Source organism: Phoenix dactylifera, unplaced genomic scaffold (genome assembly GCF_009389715.1).
Source record: "Phoenix dactylifera cultivar Barhee BC4 unplaced genomic scaffold, palm_55x_up_171113_PBpolish2nd_filt_p 000144F, whole genome shotgun sequence".
Taxonomy (NCBI): Eukaryota; Viridiplantae; Streptophyta; class Magnoliopsida; order Arecales; family Arecaceae; genus Phoenix; species Phoenix dactylifera.
This window is the reverse complement of record NW_024067699.1, coordinates 498381-520453: the sequence shown is the minus strand read 5'-3', so window position 1 is coordinate 520453 and position 22073 is coordinate 498381. Positions and strand designations below refer to the sequence as shown.

The 22073-nt window shown below is 39.1% G+C and overlaps 1 protein-coding gene across 4 annotated transcripts; it reads right to left on the bottom strand.

The window, feature by feature from the left end:
• Positions 1-5804: 5804 nt before the first annotated feature.
• LOC103714799 (WAT1-related protein At3g02690, chloroplastic) lies at positions 5805-20706 on the bottom strand. 4 transcript variants are annotated; one of them, XR_005507321.1, is made up of 8 exons: positions 19958-20704; positions 19733-19780; positions 13383-13505; positions 8269-8439; positions 7301-7472; positions 6691-6751; positions 6274-6438; positions 5805-6186 (listed from the first exon to the last, which is right to left on the bottom strand). XR_005507321.1 is itself a non-coding variant. In XM_039116915.1 (7 exons), the coding sequence occupies exons 1-7, from the start codon at positions 20690-20692 to the stop codon at positions 6330-6332; spliced, it is 1419 nt and encodes a 472-aa protein (XP_038972843.1). In that variant the 5' UTR covers positions 20693-20704; the 3' UTR covers positions 5805-6329. The 4 variants fall into 4 exon arrangements, 1 of the variants encoding a protein (XP_038972843.1); XR_005507322.1 differs by having other exon boundaries at positions 8269-8418; positions 19958-20701; XM_039116915.1 differs by having other exon boundaries at positions 5805-6438.
• Between the last annotated feature and the right edge of the window lie 1367 nt (positions 20707-22073).

The following is a 22073-nucleotide window of genomic DNA, read 5'->3' as shown; positions in this document are numbered from 1 at the left end:
GATAATTATTTTGAGATGTATACATATGTTGAATAGTAGAGGTTGCAGCACCTCAAAATCTGTACAATGAGTGATCCAATGGTGGATTTGCTTGAAGGATGGTGGATCCTTCTACCATATGAAAGGTACAACATCTATCCCTCAAATTAGTCAGTCCAATAAATTGCTTTGTTGCATAGTGCTTATATACCTGGCAATTCAAAGCAGTCATCCTACATGAAAAACATGATAGCTAAGGTTTCCAGCTTGACCAAAAATTCGGCTATATATATATATATATATATATATATATATATATATATATATATATATATATATATATATATATATATATATATATATGCACATATAAAGTCAGGTTCAAGTTACATTTGATATAACTTTTATAGTATATCTTTTTTGAATGAATGATGGATCCCATGTCAACGATTCGAGCCATTGGATCTGATCTAATACTTCTAAACTACTTATATACCAAAAATCATATAATTTGAAGATCTTAGTCTATATATCAAATGGTCAATATTTGGATAATTTAAATAACATAAAATAAATACATTTTTTTGACCACTTTAATGCATATGCCATGAACCTCCAAATCATATAATTTTTTGTAAGTATCTTAAAGATAGTAGATGTAACTCAATCCTAACCATACATACATATTGTTGTCGCCCAATCCGAACTGAGGTGGGAGTGCAGCTTGAACGTTCCTGAGGTCAGCTGGAGGCGAGCTGAGCAGGCTGGTTGAGGCGTTGGGCACTGGTCTCCTCCGCTCGGTGACCTGCAAGAAGTCCACTTGTCGGAGAGTTTTCAGCGGAAGACCCTCCGATATCTAAGTTAGAATAACGAGGCAATAATGTGGAAAGGAGAGATCTCAATAGAGGATGATCTTTGTGAGTGATAATGAGTGCTTATTATGCCCGTATCTCAAGTACCCGAGGTTGCCTCCATTATATAGAAGAGCCAGTCTTGTCGTTACCTGAGCCAACATGACGTGTAATGATGCTAGGCAGCGGCCGGTGGTATGGTCGCGGCGTGAGGGTCAGTCTGTATGGGCAGAGTACGACGCAGGTCTGACGCAAGACATGGGGCTGCCACGACTGCGGCTGCCAAGGCTATCAGTTGTTAGGGCTATCAGCCCTGGTCGATGTGTGCTGATGGTTCTCCTCGGCTGGCAACTCCTTGGTTGGGCTAAAGTCATTCACCTTGATTCATTTTCGAGGTTAGTGGGTTAGTCTGGCCTATGGTCGAGGTCTTCCATATTTTTTTCATCACTTGCCCTCCAATTTCGAGACCATATTCTATTCCGATTCAAGTGATGGAAGTTGAGCAACTATCTCAATTGAGGTTGAGACCTTCGTTAGAGGTGTTAAGCATGCCGATCGGTTTTCTCAAAGCATCACCGGATCCAGGCCATCTCGAGATGTCATCATTGCAGGGCAACTTCGAGACGCCATTACTATGGTGATCCAACGAATCGCCCTCATTGCACCATAGATTACACATGGCCCGATCAACTCAGGCAGCTGGACTGGCGAGTTGCCGAGGCCAACGAGTGGGCCCTTCATGCCAAGGCAAGGGTCGCAGAAGTGGTCGAAGAGTACTACACTTTAGAGAAGTTCTGAGAGGAGGCCTTGAAGACTGCAGCTAATGCCTTTGGGAAGGGCTTCGAGGCATGTTGAGCTCAAGCTCATCGGCTTTTCTCGGGGATGGACTTCTCTATCCTTGATGACGACGGAGGCGACGTCGGTGAAGGTGGCAATGAAGGAGTCAACCCCGAAGTCCACGAAGAAATTGAGGCCGACGGCAGTGGCAAAAACGACAGAGGCGCCGAGGAGAAGGGGCAACAGAGCTAATCTGGGAGGATGCCCTCCTTGTCCTGGATCTTGGCCTTGACATGACAAATCGCATCTGAGGATCCGAACCCCTTGGGCAGCAGCCTAGCCAATGGGGCTCTCCACGAGAACTGCATCTTTTCAACCAAAGAAAACTAGGTACCTCAACAGTAGCGTAGGCGGTGAAAGCGAGGAATGAAGCCCTTTACCTCGTTGCTTTTTTTTTCTTTTTCGCTTAGGTGAACCAAGTTTAATGTACTCTTCTTTTTATTTAGCGTCTGTTGAGGTCAATGTAAAAAATTCACAATTTTGTTGAAAACAAAGAGTTCCCAAGTACCTGACTCCGGTCCTAATTTGTGTCGTATTGCTCTTTGCTCTTTGTTTGAGTTTGCGCCAAGCCTCGACCTCTCACTGTAGCTCTTTTTGCTTAGTTTTCGCTGACATAATGGACTTGCCAAAAGATAACGTGAACGAATAACTGGCTTTGGTTTTTACTTGTTATCCTTTTTTTCTTTATTCGAGTTCAGATTGTCTTACTGAACCTCCTACTCGTAAAGCTTTAGCTTGTCTTAAGCTTTTCAACTGATTATTCTAAAGTCCGGCTCTCGAGGAATTTTGCATGGGCTCAGTCTTCTGCTTGGGTCGTTTTCGACCCTAAGAGATCGATTGGCACGCTAAGCCTTCGGCGCAACAGCCGATTCTCCTACTCGGGTCATTCTCAACCTAAGGGGGATTAGTTGGCACGCCAAATCTTCAGCGCGGCAACTGGTTCTTCTTCTTAGGCCATTCTCAATCTGAAGAGGTTGGTTGGCATACCAAACCTTCGGTGCAGTGGTCGGTTCTCTAGCTAGGGCCATTTTCGACCTAAAGAGGCCGGTCGGCATACCAAGCCTTCGGCGTAATAGCTAGTTCTCTTGCTCGGGCCATTCTCGATCTGAAGAAGGTTGGTTGGCAGGCCAAGCCTTCCGCACGGCGACCAGTTCTCATGCTTGGGCCATTCTAGACCTAAAGAGGTCGGTTGGCCTGCTAAGCCTTTGGCATGGCAGCCGGTTCTCCTGCTCGGGCCATTCTCGACTTAAAAAGGTCAGTTGGCATGCCAAGCCTTCGACGTGGCAGCTAGTTCTCCTGCTCGGGACCATTCTCGACTTGAAAAGGTCAGTTGGCACGCCCAGCCTTCGGCGCGGCGGCCGATTCTTCTACTTGGGCTATTTTCGACCTAAAGAGATCGGTTGGCATGCCAAGCCTTCAACGCCATGGCAATTCTCCTATTAGGACCATTCTCGACTTGAATAGGTCAGTTGGCACATCAAGCCTTCAGCATGATGGTCGGTTCTCCTGTTCATGCCATTCTCGATCTGACGAGGTCAGTAAACTCCCTGAGCTTTTGGCACGACGCCTGGTTCTCCTTGCTCGAGCTATTTTCGATCTAAAGAGATCGGTTGACATGCCAAGCTTTCAGCACGATGAGCGGTTCTCATGCTCGGGCCATTCTTGATCTGAAGAGGTCAGTTGGCACACCAAACCTTCGACGCAACGGTCAATTCTCCTACTCGGGCCATTATCAACCTGAAGAAGTTGGTTGACTCGCTGAGCCTTTGGCACGACGGCCGGTCTTCTCATCCTGAGAGTATACTCTCTGAGGCATTCTTGGAGTTGGCTCCCGAAGAAAATTTGAGTGAGCTCGGTCTTCTCATCTCTGAAATATGCTCCTAGAGGTATCTCTAGAGTTAGCTACCTAGAGAAAATATGAGTAGGCACGGTCTTTTCATCTCTAGAGCATGCTCCCGGAGGCATCTCTGGGGTTGGCTACTTAAAGAAAATTTGAGTGGGCTTCATCTTCTCATCTCTGAATTGCGGTCTCGGAGGAATCTTGAGCAAGCTTGATTTAGGGAGGCCCCAAGCATCTCCTTTATTAGGTCCCAAGCATCCTCGAGGTGTCCCAAGTAGAATATGTTTGTCATGATCGTCCGATCTGAAAGACAAACAAAATGAGAGAATTTTTATTAGCAATAAGTTTAAACTATAGTGAATCTTACGGATGACAGGTGCGCAGAATGCCGTAGATCCAAGCCCGCGAGATTGGCGTGCCGTCGAGGTCCCTATCTTGTATGCCGAAGGCTTACTGGATCTTGAGATCTAGTACAAAGTGCCTTGCACTTGATTTCGTTACTCAAGATGGAGAATTCGTACTTGAGGGGCACTCCATGATTACTCCACTAGGGCTAGTAAGAGTGGGACTAACCCCACTGCCCCCCAGACTCAATAACCCATCCACGCACATGACTTGTGGCCGCTCTGTGGTCTTCCTATTGAGGGGTTCGGTCGCCTAAAGTATTGCCAATGATGGTGTTGATGACGTCAGTCATTGAGCGATTGTCAATTTGCTCTGGAGGTGGTGGATCAGAGGCCAGGGTGGGCCATTCTGGTGCAGTAGGTTCGGAGCTCTGCAACGACCCTCGGGAGATTGGGGCCGGTATTATGAAGCACACGAAGCATCGCGGGATCCTCGCAACCTCATGCTAGTTGTCCCTCCCTCCAATTGAAGTTCATATAGCTAAAGGCTGGGCCCTCATTCTAGCGCCAATCTGTTGCCACCAAATCTGCACTGAGGTGGGAGTGTAGCTCGAACAACCCTAAGGTCAGCTAGAGGCGAGCTGAGCAAGCTGGTTGAGGTGTCGGGAATCGGTCTCCTCCACTGGGTGGCCTACAAGAAATCCACTTGCCGGAGAGTTTCCGGTGAGGGACCCTACGATGCCTAAGTCGGAATAACAAGGCAATAGTGTGGAAAAGAGAGATCTCAGCAAAGGGTGGTCTCTGTAAGTGATAGTGAGTGCTTGATATGTGCGTACCTCAGTCCCTTGGGTTGCCTCTTTTATATAAGAAAGCCAGTCTTGTCGTTATCTGGGCCAACGTGAGGTACAATAATGCTAAACAGCGGCCAGTGATATGGCCGCAACGCAGAGTTCAATCCTTGTGGGTAGAATGCAATGCAAGTCTGATACTGGACGTGAAGCTACCACAACTACGAACTGCCAGGGTTGTCGGTTGTTAGGGTTGTCAGCTCTGATCGCTGCATGCTGATGGTTCTCCTCGATTGGCGACTCGGTTAGAGCTAAAGTCATTCACCTTAATTCATATCCGAGGTCGAGAGATCAATCTAGCCTGAGGTCGAGATATCCCATATTTTCTCATCACACACACACACATATATATATATATAAGATGTAGATTTGGTTATAACCACCCAAATATAGGATTTAATCCCATCACTATATACATCCGGCTAATTTTCTTTCCCATTCCTCCGCAAGAGAGAGAAAGTAGTCATCGATGAAGAATGAAGACGCACTTCTCCCTCTCCATATTACATCTCCCTTGTTTGCTCATTCTCTCTCCCACTTTACTCTCTTTTTTGCTACTCTCTCCTCTCTCTACCATTCTCTCAGTCTCTCCTGATAGATCCGTGTCTCCCTCTCTCCTCTCTGCTCTCTCCTTCTATTATTTGTTAGCTCCACCTCCATTCTGGCTAGCAGCTCTCTCTCTCTGTCTCTCCCTCTCCCCCCCTCCCCTCTACTTCACTCTCTCCCTTTCCCGTCCTCTATCTTTTGTAAAACCAAAATAGATGGATTGTCTCGTACAAGCAATGTAGTTCCACAATGAAGAGGAATGCATGCCATGGATAATAAATATCATTGTGATCATCTACATGCTTTATGAATGTAAGAAAATGTTAGAAAATCATGTTTATTAAAGAACATGTGCATGCCATCTAAGAGCCACCAAATATCACTAGATGATGTTTATGTTTTTGTTATTGATAACTAATAAAATACAACAGCATAATAACATTGCAAACTCCTTAAGGAATAAAAAAGGTTCAATTCAATAATCATATGCATTACTCAATTTCAACCCTTCCTGCACAAGTAACCTCACATTCCTCCAATATATATACAACAAGAAATATAACCAGTATGTAGTAAAAATTGCATTATATAAATTCCTCTCAAAAATCAAATGTATACATAAAATGCACAACGAGCAAAGTTTTTAGTGCCATGCCACTTGTGCTGAACAGTATTCTGATTTGGAAGAAGAACAAAACCAAAGTATATCCACCTAGCACAGCTGTGACAAGGGTAGAATCATAAAATGCTGCTTGTAATTTTTGTCCCTATGAGCCTTGATATGCATGACTTCCTGTTTTATCTATCTGAGCAAGGAGAGATTTATCTCAAGATTTCATACGTCAAGAATTAACTGGCAAATTGGTCTTGCTCGCATGCTTCACTGGGTAACTGGAGCTGACATGCCGAAGAAAAATGAAGGCCTTTACCAGGATTGTCTCCTGTCAATTTGGATTCACATGGTGTATTGAATACAATCAATACCTACTCGTATTTGCAAAAGAACTGCACCAAATACAATCATTTACCAGCAAGTACACTAGTAATGGTATCAATCAACCACCAGCTGCGACCAATCACTTCTTCATGCTTCATCTACAGTGTCGCGACTATTGACCATATAAATAGCTACCACTGTGATTAGAGCACCAGCCAGTTGCAAAGGTGAGAACGTCTCACCTAGGTAGAGGAACCTGGGGACATTTTTACATTGTATATAAGATAGCATATAATCCATGTGTATGAAAACAAGTCATAATTTAATCCTCACCCTGCTTAAGCAAAACCAAAAGCAAGTCTCCCTAGTTCTTTGGATAGACATGTTATGTATTGAAAGAGAGTAAAGGCAAAACAAAGTACTGCAGTAACAAGTCCTGATAATGCAACAAGAGACAGCAATTTCCTCAAACAAACAAGAGACAAAACAAAGATACTGATTTTCTTACCCAAAAATTGAAGCAAACATTGGAGTTAAAAATGTGAGGGAGCTGAGTTTTGTCAAGCTACCTGCACGCATGTCGGCCATATCAGTAGAGAAAAATCAACTGTTAGTCAAGTCCAGATAATTAGTACTTATCTGTACAATACTACCCAAAAACCAGAGTGGCAGGATTTTTGTGCATGTGGCCATGCACATCATTTTCATTCTATAAATACACTCTTATTTAATAAATAATGAATCTAATATATGCTCTCCGAAAAATTTAAGAAACGAAGTATATAAACTAAAATTAGGAGTAAATTTGTCAAATCTGCTCCAAATTATATTGGATAATCATGATTGAATAGATCACACCATCATCAAATACTTCAATATATCAAGTAGGTAGCATTTGACAGGCACTAGTGCATTAGAATGGTAACACAGTAACACCACTTCGCATCAAAAGGTTAGTTATATAGAAATTAAGAATCAAAACAAATGAAGGCCTCATTTCATGGCCTAGCATATAAACAGAAATCTATATACAGTCTACCGAAAACCACAGGTGGCAGCAAGTATTTGAAATGGTACAGCAGTTAGTAGAAATCATAAATAAATTAGAACAGTCTAACCTCTAGTTGCATTGTAGAAGTATACACCATAGCTTATTGCACTTCCAAAAATAGAGGTGTAACAAAGTGCTAAAAGATCATTGGATGTTAGTCCCATAATATTCCCACTCGTAGCAGGATCATGATTGATTACAGATATCACCAGCAGAGGGATCCCACCAATAACCATGTGCTGTGATAGAATAATAGGATCAAATTAATACATAATCAGCTTCACTTGTAAGAAGGTAGTATACTAAGTACCAAGACATGATGAAACTCTCACGCAAGGTTGGGGATAGAATATGGATCCATTCTTTTGGAGACAAAGTAATTAACAAGAAAAAGTATTGAAAGAGTGTGTAAACTTGCCAGATTTCGTTGTCATATTTTTTGGCCTCAGATTCCAAGAAATGTAAGGTGAAGAAGTTAGAATATTGTAGCTGCATAGTCTAAGATGTTTCTTCAGTACAGAAATGCCTGAGAAATTCTATAGAACTTGATGAATATTAACATGGTATCAGTTGATATTATTAACTGTGGCAAGTGCTCCATCGCAACATAAACTGTAATATTGAGCATTTCCTGCAAATTTATATTTATTGTCTGTTGCATTCATATATCATAATTCACTCCAAACAAGCTTACTCTTCAAACGATGATGCTCTGCAAGGACTCATATAATAAACCATGCAAGGAATTGAACTCTACAAATTCCAGCACAATAGGTCATTGACTAGATTAATTAATTATAAAGACTATGAAAAGCAGCCATCTTTAGATGCTACACCACCCTAACATTTTAGCAGTGGGAATTGGTAAATCTTGGAATGCCAACAGTTGCAAGAAGTAGAAGAAGAAAAAGAAGAAAGCTCAGGAAACCATTGCCTATGTTAGAAGGTTTGCTTTCTACTAGATTGGTTGAAAGTCCAAATCCCCCATCTGCTAGGTTCACATCAAACAAAGCTGCAACTTATAACAGAACATACCCATCCAGTGGCCATGACAGGATCGGAATACTTGGACACCCAACGGACCATGACCGTTCCTACTGCCATGCTTTGAGCTGCAAGAAACATCCACCATTCCCCACTGCCCCATATTGTTGAACTATTTCCTTCAAATGAAAGTGCTGGAACCTGTAGGATAGACATCACTGACTGCCAGGAAAAAAAAATAAAAGCAAAAGTGTTTTTTTCCTTATGAGGGGAAAGCAAAAGAATGAACTAAATATATAATTCATCTCATGTATCTGTGGTTCTTATGCACCATATATTTTCTTTAAACAAACCATTGCAACATTCTAACCAAACACTTTTTTTGAAAAGACAACAATACAGAAATAGTAAACATCCTTAATCTACTGGATTTTCTAACACATGCTCCACCTAATGTTTAAAGAGCAATTATGTGCCTAATTATCTTTACTACAGGTATCCAATGTCTAGGTAATACAGTATCATTTCTGGTAACAAATCAGGTTACTATAGTATGATAAATGGGCATATCACATTAATATGTAAGACTTAACCAGCATAAAGCATAACCAAGGCCAACAAAGTTTGTAGCTGACAAGGCCGGCCTCAGATCATCAAGAAGAACTAAAGCAATATTCTATTACATCAAGAAAGATATCCTATCTCCAAATTTTGTATCAATAGGTGTGCCTCCATCTGTTTTTGCATAAAATATCATAATAAGTCAAATTATCTATACCATTTCAAAAAGCAAGAGTTGAGGTCCTAGGGTTTATTGAAACTGATAAATCTGTTTATTAAATTTTATATTATATAGATTATATCCATGATTAAAAATGCAACAATACATTCTTTTCTCATTGGATAAGAATCCTGTTCAAATTTAAAGATAAGATAGCCTAGGTAGTGTCTCTCTTTTCCTCTCTCATCACCTTTATGTAAAGTTCTCTCATCCTAATCCCCTCTCTCTCCCAACTGCCTTAAGAACCACTGCTATCTCCACCTCTTCTCCCATCTCCATGCCACACATCTTCCAACTCAGTCTTTATACATAATGGGAACTCCTGAGTGAACGTACACCCTTGAAAGTTCAACCATCTCACATGATTACTTGTAAGACAAAAAACAAAATTATCGAGCAAAATCTTCACATGGGAGAAAAATTGACTATAATGGGAAAAAAAAAGAAACTTAATTAAGTTGGAATTCCCTCAAAAAAACAGACCTTTTTTATCTCTCTCTCTAAAATTCAATCTTAAAAAACAGGATTCTCAATTGCACCATACCTTATCTTAAAAAACTAGATCTCACCTATAACACTCCTAGTAGCATACATAAAACACAAATAATTAGTACATTAAAAGCATAGAAGGTAACTTAGCTAATATTGATTTGATTAATAATACTCTGGTGGCAGAATGTCATTATTCACAAACACCAAGAGGATTTGGAAGCACTATATCTACCGTTTTTTCTTTTTTGTTTGTCTAGAATAATGGTGGAAGCATCTCCAATTAGAATCGCCAAGAATAATAATAATAAATTAAAAATAAAGATGTCAAAATGAAGTTAAAATGCATACTAAATACTTGCAAAAATAATACGATATACTAAATATCAAGGTTGGTTAAATCATCCCGAAACAGGGCGGTTCGAATCGAACCGATCAAGAACCGGAACAGTTTGGCCGATCCGGATGGTTTGACCCCCGACCCCCTTGCCCCGCAGCAGTCCTAAACTCCCGAAACAATCACCCTCTCGATCCCTCTTGCCTAGGGTTATAATCTCCACCTTGTGGCATATTGTCTCTTGATCTCCCGATGAAGGCCCTCTTGTCTCCCTTCCGATCTCCTTTCATCGTTGGAAAGCCTCTCACAGTGAAGAACCGGAGCTCGCTCTCCCTGCGACCGTTGCTCTCCTCAAACCATGACGATATCGGCCACCCTCCCACTCTCCCTCCCTCCCACTTTCTCTCTTGGGATTCCAATCTCCACCCCTTGCCAGCGTGTTGGCTCTTGATCTCTCGATGAAGACCCTCTCGTCCCTCTTACAGTCACCTTCTATCACTGGAAAGTGCCTCACCGCAAAGAACCAGAGCCGATCCCACCATGGCCACTCCTCGAACCACAACAATACTGGCTGCTCTCCCTCCCTCTCTCTCTCTCTCTCTCTCCCCCTCTCCCTCTCCCTCTCCTTCTCCCTCCCTCCTCCTCTTCTTCTCCCTCTCCCCCTTCCTCTTCTTGTTTCAGTATGCTTCAGACCAGCACAGTTCAAACTTCAAACCCATACCATGCCGAACCAGTCACTGGCTAGTATGACCTCGATACCGGTTTGGCGAACTTGCTAAATACTAATCTGATCTACTATAAAACCAAATCTTCATGGTCTAACAAAGCTTTCATAAACACCATCACCCTTCTTCAAGAAGGGTTGTGGTGGTCAGAAGAAGGTGGTGAAAGTTTCATCATGAATGATCATTGTTGCTTCGATAATCCTAAGCAATGAACCATCTATGTCATTTAACTGCAATAAGGACTTGGTAGTAAGCAATATGTGCTAGATTGTAAATTTTAATCACCCTACTGGAACTCCAATTGATAAGTTACTTTGGGATTAGCGGGATGCAAGCACATGCTTAGCAAGAAGCCCATGAGCTTCGTTTCGCAGTAAGCAACTTCCTTGAGCTATCAAGAGCACTAGAAGGAACTTTGGACATTTCCCACTTATTCTGGAATCAAAACTAAATTTTTCCTTTTGGTGGTTGATCAAAACTTTTCTTTAGTGATCCATATAAGTATGCTCCTAGGGAAGTGAGATGCAAGCATATGCTTAGCAAGGAGCTTATGAACCTCATTTCATGGTAAGCAACTTCATGGAGCCACCAAGAGCATTGGGAGGGACTTTGGACAATTTCCACTTATTTTGGAATCAAAACTTAAATTTTTTTCTTTTGGTGATTGATCAGAACTTGTCTTCAGCGATCAATACAAGTAAACTCCTAACAAATGGTTACCTAAGCTAGATCAGAATCCTTTATAGTTCCACTTACTCCCTTTGTGGGATCATGATGAAGAACGAGCACGGTTTTCCATTTTACAAAAGGATTAAAGAGATCATTCAGCCCATCCAGACAAGGAAGTACCTCAGCTCAGTGGATGGAGTTATTTCAATGAAAGGCTATGAAACTACCTTCTTTGTATAAGCAGTTTTGGGCATGGTCCTCAGTATGAGACCTTTTGAGGCAAATGAAAGCCATCAACTTTTGAGGCAATAGTAACAGACCTTTTCCTATAGATAGTCAACAATGCTGAAGTATACTCCTCTCCTCATCCCAAAATCAAGGAGGAAGCACCTAGACAGGAAATTTGTAGCACTTGTCCCTCCCTAGAAATCTCATTGAAATCTCCTTCCACCAACTAGATGAAAGCTTATTCTGAATGAACTGGTACAAAACATATTGGTAGCAGTAGTGCCAACTCTATATCTAGAGACCAAGTGGCCAACATCGCTCCTTGAAAAGGTACTTATTTCTCACCAACTCCCAATCATGAAATCTAAAGCCAACTGGGAGGATATGTACCACGCCAAGACCATGAGATCATAAAACTTCCTAGTTGAGAGTGAGAGCATTAATGCAACTGGTTTTCTTCAAAGAAAGGGGAATGACCATCAATGGTTTTCTTCCTACTTGCAGAGGAAGCCAATAGGCTTGCTTATTGGCTGGTAAGTATAGGTAGAATAGGACCTTTAGTTGCTAGGGCTTGAAAATTCATTCTATGATGTTTTGTGGTACCAATAACATATATGGAGGTCATTTCCATCCTTTACCATCAATCTATGAATAAACAAATACTGTCTGCAGACATTGTTGAAGGACACATCCATCTCATTACCTACTTTCTAAGAGAACAAACATCTATCATAAAACTTGGGACATGACTTCTCAAGTAATGTCAAAAGCAAGTTCATTTTAGGACCAAGAAATGATACAAATGTAATATCAATGTCTAAAACATAAAGATTTAGCAAATAAAATTCTGAACAAGTAGATGCTTTAAAGCCAACAGTAATATTTCTTCAATAAAGAAATGGAGGAAAAAGTAGGTTTTCATCTCCAGGTAACAAGTCAACCAGAATCCAGAAATAATAATATCTATATCAAAAATATCAAAAACATATATCTTAATAGTTAAGGAGGCAGAAGTAAAGAGAAAATTATATAGGGAAAAGTGACCACAAGAAAACAATCAACAACACGAAGAAAGCCTGAAGGAAGAAGATGAAAACAAACTACAGAGAAAAACATACAGTCATTTCTAATTAGTGAGAAAAAAATATCTTGGGTCTTGAATTCTCAAACATTCCAAAAGAAAAATACACACAAGATCGAATAAGTAAAACAATCCACAATGAGCCTATTTCAAAGTAATGGACTGAAAAACAAACATTGAATCAATTGTAAAAGATAAGTAAATCTTTGGTGCCTAAACCTAGCTCTTAATTGCCAAAATTACATATTGTGGCCTGACAAGTTGGTATGTTGACTGTGATGATAGATAACAACTATCATTGGAAGGTAGTTTAGGAAAGCAGTAGCAATTTGTTTGTGAAAAAAGAAAAGATGACCACAAAAAAAAAGAGGGAGAAAAATGAATCTAATATAGACTTTGTCTGTCAGAGAACAGTTAATACCTCATCAAACAAGATTAGAAGTCCAGTTTGACAACTCGAGGTTTTATCAACATATAAGATTCAGCTTCCATCAGTTTGCAACTTAAAAATGCCACCACTAGAACTATAGATATTTGAGTTCCTATTGATATCAAATCGAAGACAAAATGATGTCATTTTCTTTTATAATCAAGTGATATAAAAAATTGACCTTTTCTTAGAGTTGTGAATAACAAACATTGCCATTGGAATATATTCGAAAGCATATACTTAGACAAGGGCGCAGACCAATCCTATGCATGTATTTCTTCAAAAAATCTGTCTGACCAACCAAATATGCAAACATCAGCTAATTTGATAACCTTTGATTCTGTTTCATGAATATTATGGATGTTTCTATTGAAGTATTTGAAAGAATTTCTCATGAGAAAGGTCACTATCTTTTAGAAGTTAACCTCAAGAAGTAGAAGCCCAATAACACCAAGTACAAGGCCAGCAGCTCCATTTGCACCAATTGTTTCACCAAACAACACCGCTGCAAGTATGGCAACTGTTAAAGGCTGGGAATCAATGATGACCTGTAATTTTAACTTTAAATTAGAAGTTACCAAGCATAGTAAAGGATAGTAGGGTATATGGATATATTATATAATGTACATCAGGCAGATAAAAACTTCAACCCTACATATGGTCTAAGAGTTTAGATACATCATGTTCCGCATCTTTACTGGTATTTTGAAAATAGGAGGTGATAGTAGCAATATAGACAATTTTAAAGATGATGAAAAAAGAAACATGTTCCAAAAGAATAGAAAACTAAGAAATGTTCACAATAATTTATTGCAAAAACTATTTTATAAAGTGCTAACACCTGGCACATATTTACATGTCATATTTACAGCAAGGTTGAAAACTAAGTTTTTTGATAGTTCCAGTTTAAAAGTTTGAAGTCTTAGCCAAAAAATAATAGAAACATCAGGAAAAATTATAAAATGTCATAAAAATGGATAAAAGTTTAAGCAAGTCAAGAGAAAGTATCATAGTTTGAAACCCATGGGTGTAAAGTATGTAATTTCAGTAGTCTGAACGTTTACAAACAATTGTTATATATTATTAAAAATAATGTATACATAAAGCTCTAGAAAAAAAATTAGAAAACTAATACAAGTTATAGACACAGATTAGACATTGTTCATATTACAATAAGTTACACAATTTATGAATTCATATTGAACCAATAAATCTATTTTAAGTTTTTATAGAATTTATATTAAATATTATGAATTTTAATTATCTTGTGATTTTTTATGAAACATGAGCAAGGTCTGCAGACACAAGTTTGAAGATGTCTATATAATATATAGACACAAATATTTATATATACATGCATACTATACACATATACATACATACATGCATAATGTGTATTTCCGATAATTTTCATGTAATCCAATCTTGCTCTTAAATCTACTCTATGTGTGTGTGCATCTCTCTTAAATTTCTTGTAATCTAATCTTGCTCTCAAATCTACTGAAAACTCATATAGTTCAAGTTTTATCTTGCAAATATTGCCTCGTAACAAACTTATTACCATAAGCATGCTCCAAATGAAATGGGAAAAAAAAAAAAAAAGAAGCAACCTGAAAATTGGGGACTTATATTTATTTGTAAGCAGTTTCAGCCAGAACTACCAAAAATTGGACAAAAATGGTAAGATTCGACCAACATTTGCAGATCTTGGCTGAAGATAATAAAATACAATAAGTTTCAGATAGATTTTGGCTGAAACTAATTTGCATCAGCCAAAATGTTTCAGTCTCAATTGAAACTCCAAACACTGAATTTCATGCATCCTTTTCCTAATCTACGAGTCCATTAAGCTAGTAGCAATAATCATAAAGCTCTTGTATCATGGAAAAGTATAAGAAAGAATGACAATCGTTCAGTAAAAATTATTAGCCACTTGTTTTTTCGACAGGGTTTAACTTCACATCCATCTTACACCCTATCGAAAAAACAAGTGGCTAGTAATTTTTACTGAACAATTTCCATTCTTTCTTATACTTTTTCATGCTACAAGCACTCTATGATTATTGCAACTAGCTCAATGGACCAACCCTGATTTATATCATATCTGTCAATCTTCTAAAATTAACAGATAACCCAGCACAAGTGTGTACATTGCAGTGGAGCATATATACTGGAATGCTTTTCTGCCTGTTATTTGAGCAAGCAATTGTTCATTGTCTCAAAGAGCACCAAGACATTGTACATATCACCTAGAAAGATGTGGTAATCAATTGTTCCAATATTCATGGCAGGCATGGCTAGGTCATCACATCAGAGGCTCATAATAAAACTACAGGCTAACATGTTAACAAAATGTCTTTCCCTTCACTTCTTTGAATGCTGACCAACTTATGTAGGACCTAGGTTTGGAATTACAAGTTCTCAGCAAGGACTGATTGGTATGGATATCGAGGGCAGATATGAGATAAGATTAAAAGAAGATAAAAGATTGCGAATATTAGAGAACTAAAATCACCAAAAATTGGGGCTAGATCGGAGGGCTAAAATTTTGACAGGAGATTGGGTCTAAAAATAGGTGGTTTAAGTTTTTGCGGAAAGCCCAGTGTCATATGTGACAGGATAGCCAAAACAATGAAAATAAGGGAAAGAAGAGATATCAACAGTTAGATTGGTATAAGTGAAGCAGGGGTGTGGGATCAGAAGTAGATCAACTTGGAATTTGTGTTTTTATCCCTGCAAGAAAATAGTTGCACATCAGAATTGAGTTCTGATACAAGTATGACATTGGACAATAAAAGATTTGAGAGGATCTTAGAGATTTTGTGAATATTCAATGTAATTTGTTGTTAGTTTTCTTTTGGACAGAATCTTCAAATAATAGGCATTTGATGTAACAATTTCAAGAAAAAGGGGAAAAGAAAGAAGAGAAAGGGATGGAGAGAAAAGGCTATTTTCTTTTCTTTTTTCCCATGAATATCTCCCACTTCAACTAGCTTGTCCCTCTCTTAAAAACCTGGCAGTTACATATACATCTAACTTGATTATAATTTAAAAAAGGGATTGTAGTAGATTAATCAAATATTTTTATTCTTTAAGATTCTTGTTAGAGACAACATAACAAAAGTCTACCCTATAGGCTGACCAGCTGGCAGTCCCATTTCATCGCTTAGGATTTAAAATTTTTAAATGGCATCTGTAAAAGGCTTATAATCTACCTTCAATCTTCACAATTTAGCAAATAATTTAAGTTCAAGGCCATTATGGCCTTCAGGAACTCAACAAGCTCCCTTAATGTTGGAATTAGAAATACTTTTGGGACCTGTCTGCTTATAATCCAGCATCAAGGCAAAATTGGCCTGTAACTCAATTACACATCATCAATTTGTCCTAGAAATTATGCATGAGGACTCACTTCTTTTGTAGATTATACACAGCTCTTTCTTACATGCTTCCCCTTGATCCATATTACCCCACAAAGCCAACCCCACTGCTGGAAAGAAAACACCCCATTAAGAGGGTACCCAGAACACCACTGATAATCTGAATAATTTGTTCTTAGTATCAAAATAAGCAACTGCATACCATGCATAATCATATAAAAGAAGATGCGCAATTTGCCAAGAAGACTGACAGCAGTCATTGGAATGACATTGCATGGTCCAGAACAGGCCAGCATATGGAGAAACAAACTAGATGTTTTCTAATCTATGTGATCCAGTTGCCTCACCCAAATAAGTGAATATGTTCCATCTAGCAGTACCACCTAAAGACCCATTTAATAGGCTAAAACTTAGATTCAATTACCAGATCACAGGGATCTCATAATACTAAACATAAGTAAGCTCCTTGTATCACCATTATACATTAAGTTTCCATCATCCAAGTAAAACTTGTTGGACAAACAAGGGTTCCCTCACAGTGTCAGATCAAACATATCTACCTTAGATTCAAGCTTTTACCACACTTAAATGTTCCATGGTCAAACTGATCTTGTGCAAATACACATTGGCAATATGACCTGTCTCTTCAAACCAAAAAACATGGGCAATGGGATCTTTCCCCAGAAGGAGAAGCCAGCTTTAATACAACTATTAGTTTATGATATTTTATAACCAACTTTACAATGGCTATGCTTTGGTATATTCGAGCAGAGTGATGCAACCAAATATACAACCCCAACTTAAATAAGAACTAAGTGATTTGTATAAAGACGCATACATTCAAGGAAGGTGGATAAAGGAACTTTATATACTGCTTTGATATATTCCTTAAATATAAGGGTGATTGTTGGTAACCCATCAAGTTGTAGGCTTTCTATAGCAAAGCTTACATATCAAAGTCTGGTTTATAAATGTAATGTCTCACGTCATATGCCCCCAAGAAGACCATGTCACATAGTGCTATAAAGAATGCAAAAACTTTGAATGAGATGGACCAATTTGTCATGACAAGTTTGGCGGAACCGTCCCGAACCGCCCGATTCCGGACATCCCGAGCCGTCTCAGTCCCCGAGCCGTACCGGCTGCGGATCGGGACAGTTCTGACAACAAAAATGAGACCGGTGCTAGAGAGGGAGAAGATGAGGAAAAAGAGGAAAAGAGAAAGAGCAGGAGAGGGAGGGAGAGGGAGAGGAAGAAAGAGAAAGGGAGGAAGAGGCCGAATAGCTACCACGCGGAGGAGGGAGCCACGGAAGAAAGGCTCGCTCTGGTCCCCTATTTCGTTTGAAACAAGAGCTGAAGAGGGCTCTTTTATTTTTAAGATTTTTAAATAAAAGTTAGCAAACCCAATACCGACTTTACTTAATTTTTTTATTTATTTTTAAAGTTTTTAAGTGAAAGTCGCCAAACCCATTGCCGACTTCACTTAATTTTTTTTAAAATAAAAAAATTAAGTGAAGTCAGCAATGGTTTTGCCGACTTTCATTTAAAAACTTCAAAAATAAAACGGCCCCCTATAGGCCCTGTTTCGAACGAAATAAGGGATCCGAGCGGAGCCCTTCTTTCGCAGCTTTCCGGCAGCATACCCTATATGCGACTACTAGATCTGGTTGGGCCACATATTGACCAAAAAGATAGTTTGCTTAGAACTTTGAGGACACATATGCAGCAGGACTAACATTTTGCAGCTATATATATGGCATGCTTATCATTGCACAATTGCATATGTGGGTCTTCTATATTGTGCAACCATATATTTGGCTAGTTTCCTATGTAAACAAGGCAAGTTCAAGTTAATGGTTAGGTTGCATGTGGGTTTCAAACAGGCCAGATACATGTACATTAATAATGTCAATATTTTGACTATGATATCATTAGTACTACCGACAATAATTGCTCCAAATGTTGCTAGTCAGAATTTAATACTAAATAGTAAACACTAATCGCTAGATGTTATTCTTGTTAATATGGCTACTATTTATTTAAAATATTGCTTTTACTATTATAGTTAATATGTTTTAAACATTTCTAAATATTTAAAATACTAAATGCACACATAGAGCCCATAAAATGCATATGCGCTATGTAGCAGCTTGACCACTCACATACCACAACTGCCTTTTAAAGCATTTGCTTGATCAAAACCAAATATATGGTAAATATCCAACTAAGATATACATTGAATTCCAAAAAAGAGGAAAAAACAAAAGATACATATATCAAGGTATGTCGTACAGACCCGAACCAGGTGGTACGGAGCGTAGCATACCGTACCGGTTCGGTTCGGGACGGTACGAGACGTAGCATACCGTACCGGTTCGATATCCGTACTCGATACGAGTGACGTACCAACACTCGATACACCAAAAAAATTTATACCGTACCATACTAATACTGTACTAGTGTAGCACCGATATGGGGTCCGGTACCAAAACGGCAAACCTTGATATATATTATATTGAATAGATGAAATCCAAAGTAAACCAACTTATGCTTAGGTCTAAAATTTTGGAGCCAGATCAACATCATATTCGGAGGATTCAATTCATTGTCTTCAAACCAATTGTTATTTATATGATATTGTAATATAATATGTGTACATGAAGTTCAAGTTGATGCTCTTGTGCTGCTCCATATAAGCAATATATTTCTTTTAGTCATTCCTTTTCTAAATTGTCGGTTAGCTGATTTATTCAGAGTTACCCTGTACTAAACTCATGTGCAATGCATGTGTATTGCCTAGTAAAACTGGAAAAAAATTCATATTGTTGTTGTCTAGAGGATGAGCAAACTCAGGTGCATAACTGGAAAATAAGTTACTTGTTCAAAGATGGAAAAAACTTAAGAAGAATGGACCAAATATGCAGAATGTGCTTATACAACATTGACCAGAAACTAATTCTTAGGTGTCCCAGTCACACAGAATCCTATTAGTTAGACCTGTTGGTGGGAAAAAACAGAGACAGAGGGGCCTGTAAAACTCTGACAACTATTCCAAATGAACTTTTCTCATTTCAATACTAAGGAATGAAAAGATGACACCCCGATCCAACCCAATCAATTGAATTAGAAACACCCTTTAACAGAATTCCTAGGATCAATAGCTAATTCTAGGATTCAAAGAAGGCTTAGAACTATGCCAAAGTCCGCATAAACAAAGAAAAAGTAAATAGATGTTGCAAGATCCAACCTTTCAGTGAACCCAATAGTAGAATTCAGAGTCCTAAATTCTTTTGCTAAAGTCCAACAGTAAATGCAATAAGACACGTAATAGTAAGCATTTGAAACAAACCCGGCACTGTCAAGAAGTTCAAAGAGCTTAAAGCTTACAAACTTACACTGCCCAATCCCGCCGATGTCCTCTGCAAACCCTCAGCCAGAAATCCCTGCCATCACAGAAAACAGAGAATTCAATATTGCCATCAAACCACATCATATGAAAAATTCAAGAAAAAAAAAAGGCGAAAAGAAAAGAAAAGGTAAAAGAGAAAAGAATACATTTTCTTAGTTCTTACTTGATCATTTTAATAATTCAGCAGCAAAAACTCGATGAACCTGCGCACCTGAAAGCAAGCAGCATCCACGACCCCAAACAAGACGATGGAGAGCCACGCAAAAGCCCCGGTCGGCTGCTTCCTCCCCCTCAGCACTGCGAAACCGATCAAAAGAGCCCCTGCCGGGATCAGCCGGAAGGCCGAGACGAAGAAAGGCCCCGTCTTGGGGATCACCTCCTTCATGGCGACCATGGCCGTGCCCCAGAAGAAGAAGGGCGACACCAGGAGCGCCCAATCCAAAGCCTTCTGGACCAACCCAACGTCGGAACCCTCCCCCATTTCCCCTCTCCCAATCTCGAAGCTCGCCGCCGGTCTCTTCTTCGCCGGCGGCGGCAGCAGCTGGTCGCCCTCGGAGGAGGACTCAGGCACGAAGCACTCGACATCGGCGCCGGTACCGACGCAGTCCACGGCCGGCGAGTCCATGTCGGAGCGGGAGGCCGCCGTCTTCTTGCCGCCACCAGTGCCGCAACTGACGAGGGTACTCGGAACCCTAAACCTACCCCTAACCCTGGAATTGGGACGAAGGGGGAGCAGTCCATGGGGTTTTGGTGGAGAGAATAAAAGATTTGGTAGGAGAAAGAGGGAGGCGGCCGTTGACATCGGCCCGTTATGCTTGAGCTCGAAGGCGACGAAGTATAATAATATTATATGATAGATATCATATTTGAACCAAGAAATTTGAGACCGGAGTTGGTGGGATGTTATGATGATGGGAAGGTGAGGAAGGTGGATTCCAGCTGACATTGGCAGTGGCTACCGTTAAGTTTGAACGTGTGGGGGGGCTTATCTCCCAGTTTCAGGTTCTTGAAGAGCCACGCAAGGAGTTATTACACATTCCACCTTGCAATTTTGATAATTATGCTTCACACTACCATCTAGAAATTCACATTATTTTGTTAATTCAAATGGTTTGCTAGAATTTCTCCTGAATGTTTGCATGAAGAACAATGTATTTCTGCATGCAGGGATCTTTATACCGATCACCATTTGCACAAGCTAAAAAAGTTCAGTTACATAAGAGTAATTCAACTATCAACTAAATGGTCCGATCATGTTTAAGATCGATATATTCCTGTGCCGAGTTATTATTGTTTCTTTAGACTTTGGCCGAAATTATTGTGTAAGACATGTAATAGAAGTTGGTTCATGCATTATTGTCTAGTTGTTTATGGTCCAAGAGAAGACCAAGCTAATAACCTAGCTATAGATTTTTTTTTCAATTTTGGGCAGTTTTGTAATAATCTTTTGGCCAGCCTATTTAGATAAGACCATTGGTCAGTGCAGTGCAACTTGGTAGGATTGCACTTTATTTAACATTTTGATTTTTTTCATAATTTAAAGATAAGCATAACTACCTATATTAAAAATTGTCATCTTTTTGTTGGAATATCTTCTTTGATTTATAACCTTGATTTGCGTACAACAAATTGAAACTTTGCATTTGTCTTGCATTGGAACTTAGCACAAATCTCTTGAGGGTTCACATTAGGTTCATAGCCAATTTCAAATACACTTTAGTTCTTGCATGAAACTTTTTCAACTTCAAATTAATCTATATGTTGACCCTACATTAAATAAAAAGAAAGGTCATTATACAACACTTGCATCAGAGATAAGCCAAATGTTGTTTCCAAAATAAAAAAGAACAGAAAGAAAAGATAAGACAAATGCCTAATACATGTTTCTATACAAGCCGATAGTATATCACGCACAACAGGAGATACCTACCTCTCCATTCAACAAACATATAAAAAGCCCTCCAATTTAATATGTGATATAGGACATATCGAATTAGATATAAAAGTATTATGCTTAAGACTTGGATTTAAATGCATAAAACTCTTTAATGGTTGCAGAAAGCATAGTGCCAACTATCTAGTATTTATTTCCAACAACTTCCAAGGTGTAAAATATATTCTTTAGAACAAGCCACATGAACATTTAACATTGTTCGATGCTTTAAAACTTCCACAAGGCAAAGGCAAAAGGAACGCCTTTGTTGATAAAAAAAAATCTAGCCTTTTGGTTGTCTAAATAAAGAAGTGCATGTATGGATAACTCCATTCATAATAACAAATGAAAAATTATTTATTTACACTATGGAAGTCAGAATATTATCCATGTT

Coding starts and splice junctions, on each gene's coding strand:
- LOC103714799 (XM_039116915.1), bottom strand. CDS start 20,692: ATGTCAGCTGGAATCCACCTTCCTCACCTTCCCATCATCATAACATCC. Junction 6,752..7,300: donor CTTCTACAATGCAACTAGAG/GTTAGACTGTTC, acceptor ACATGCGTGCAG/GTAGCTTGACAAAACTCAGC. Junction 6,439..6,690: donor ATGTTTGCTTCAATTTTTGG/GTAAGAAAATCA, acceptor AAATGTCCCCAG/GTTCCTCTACCTAGGTGAGA.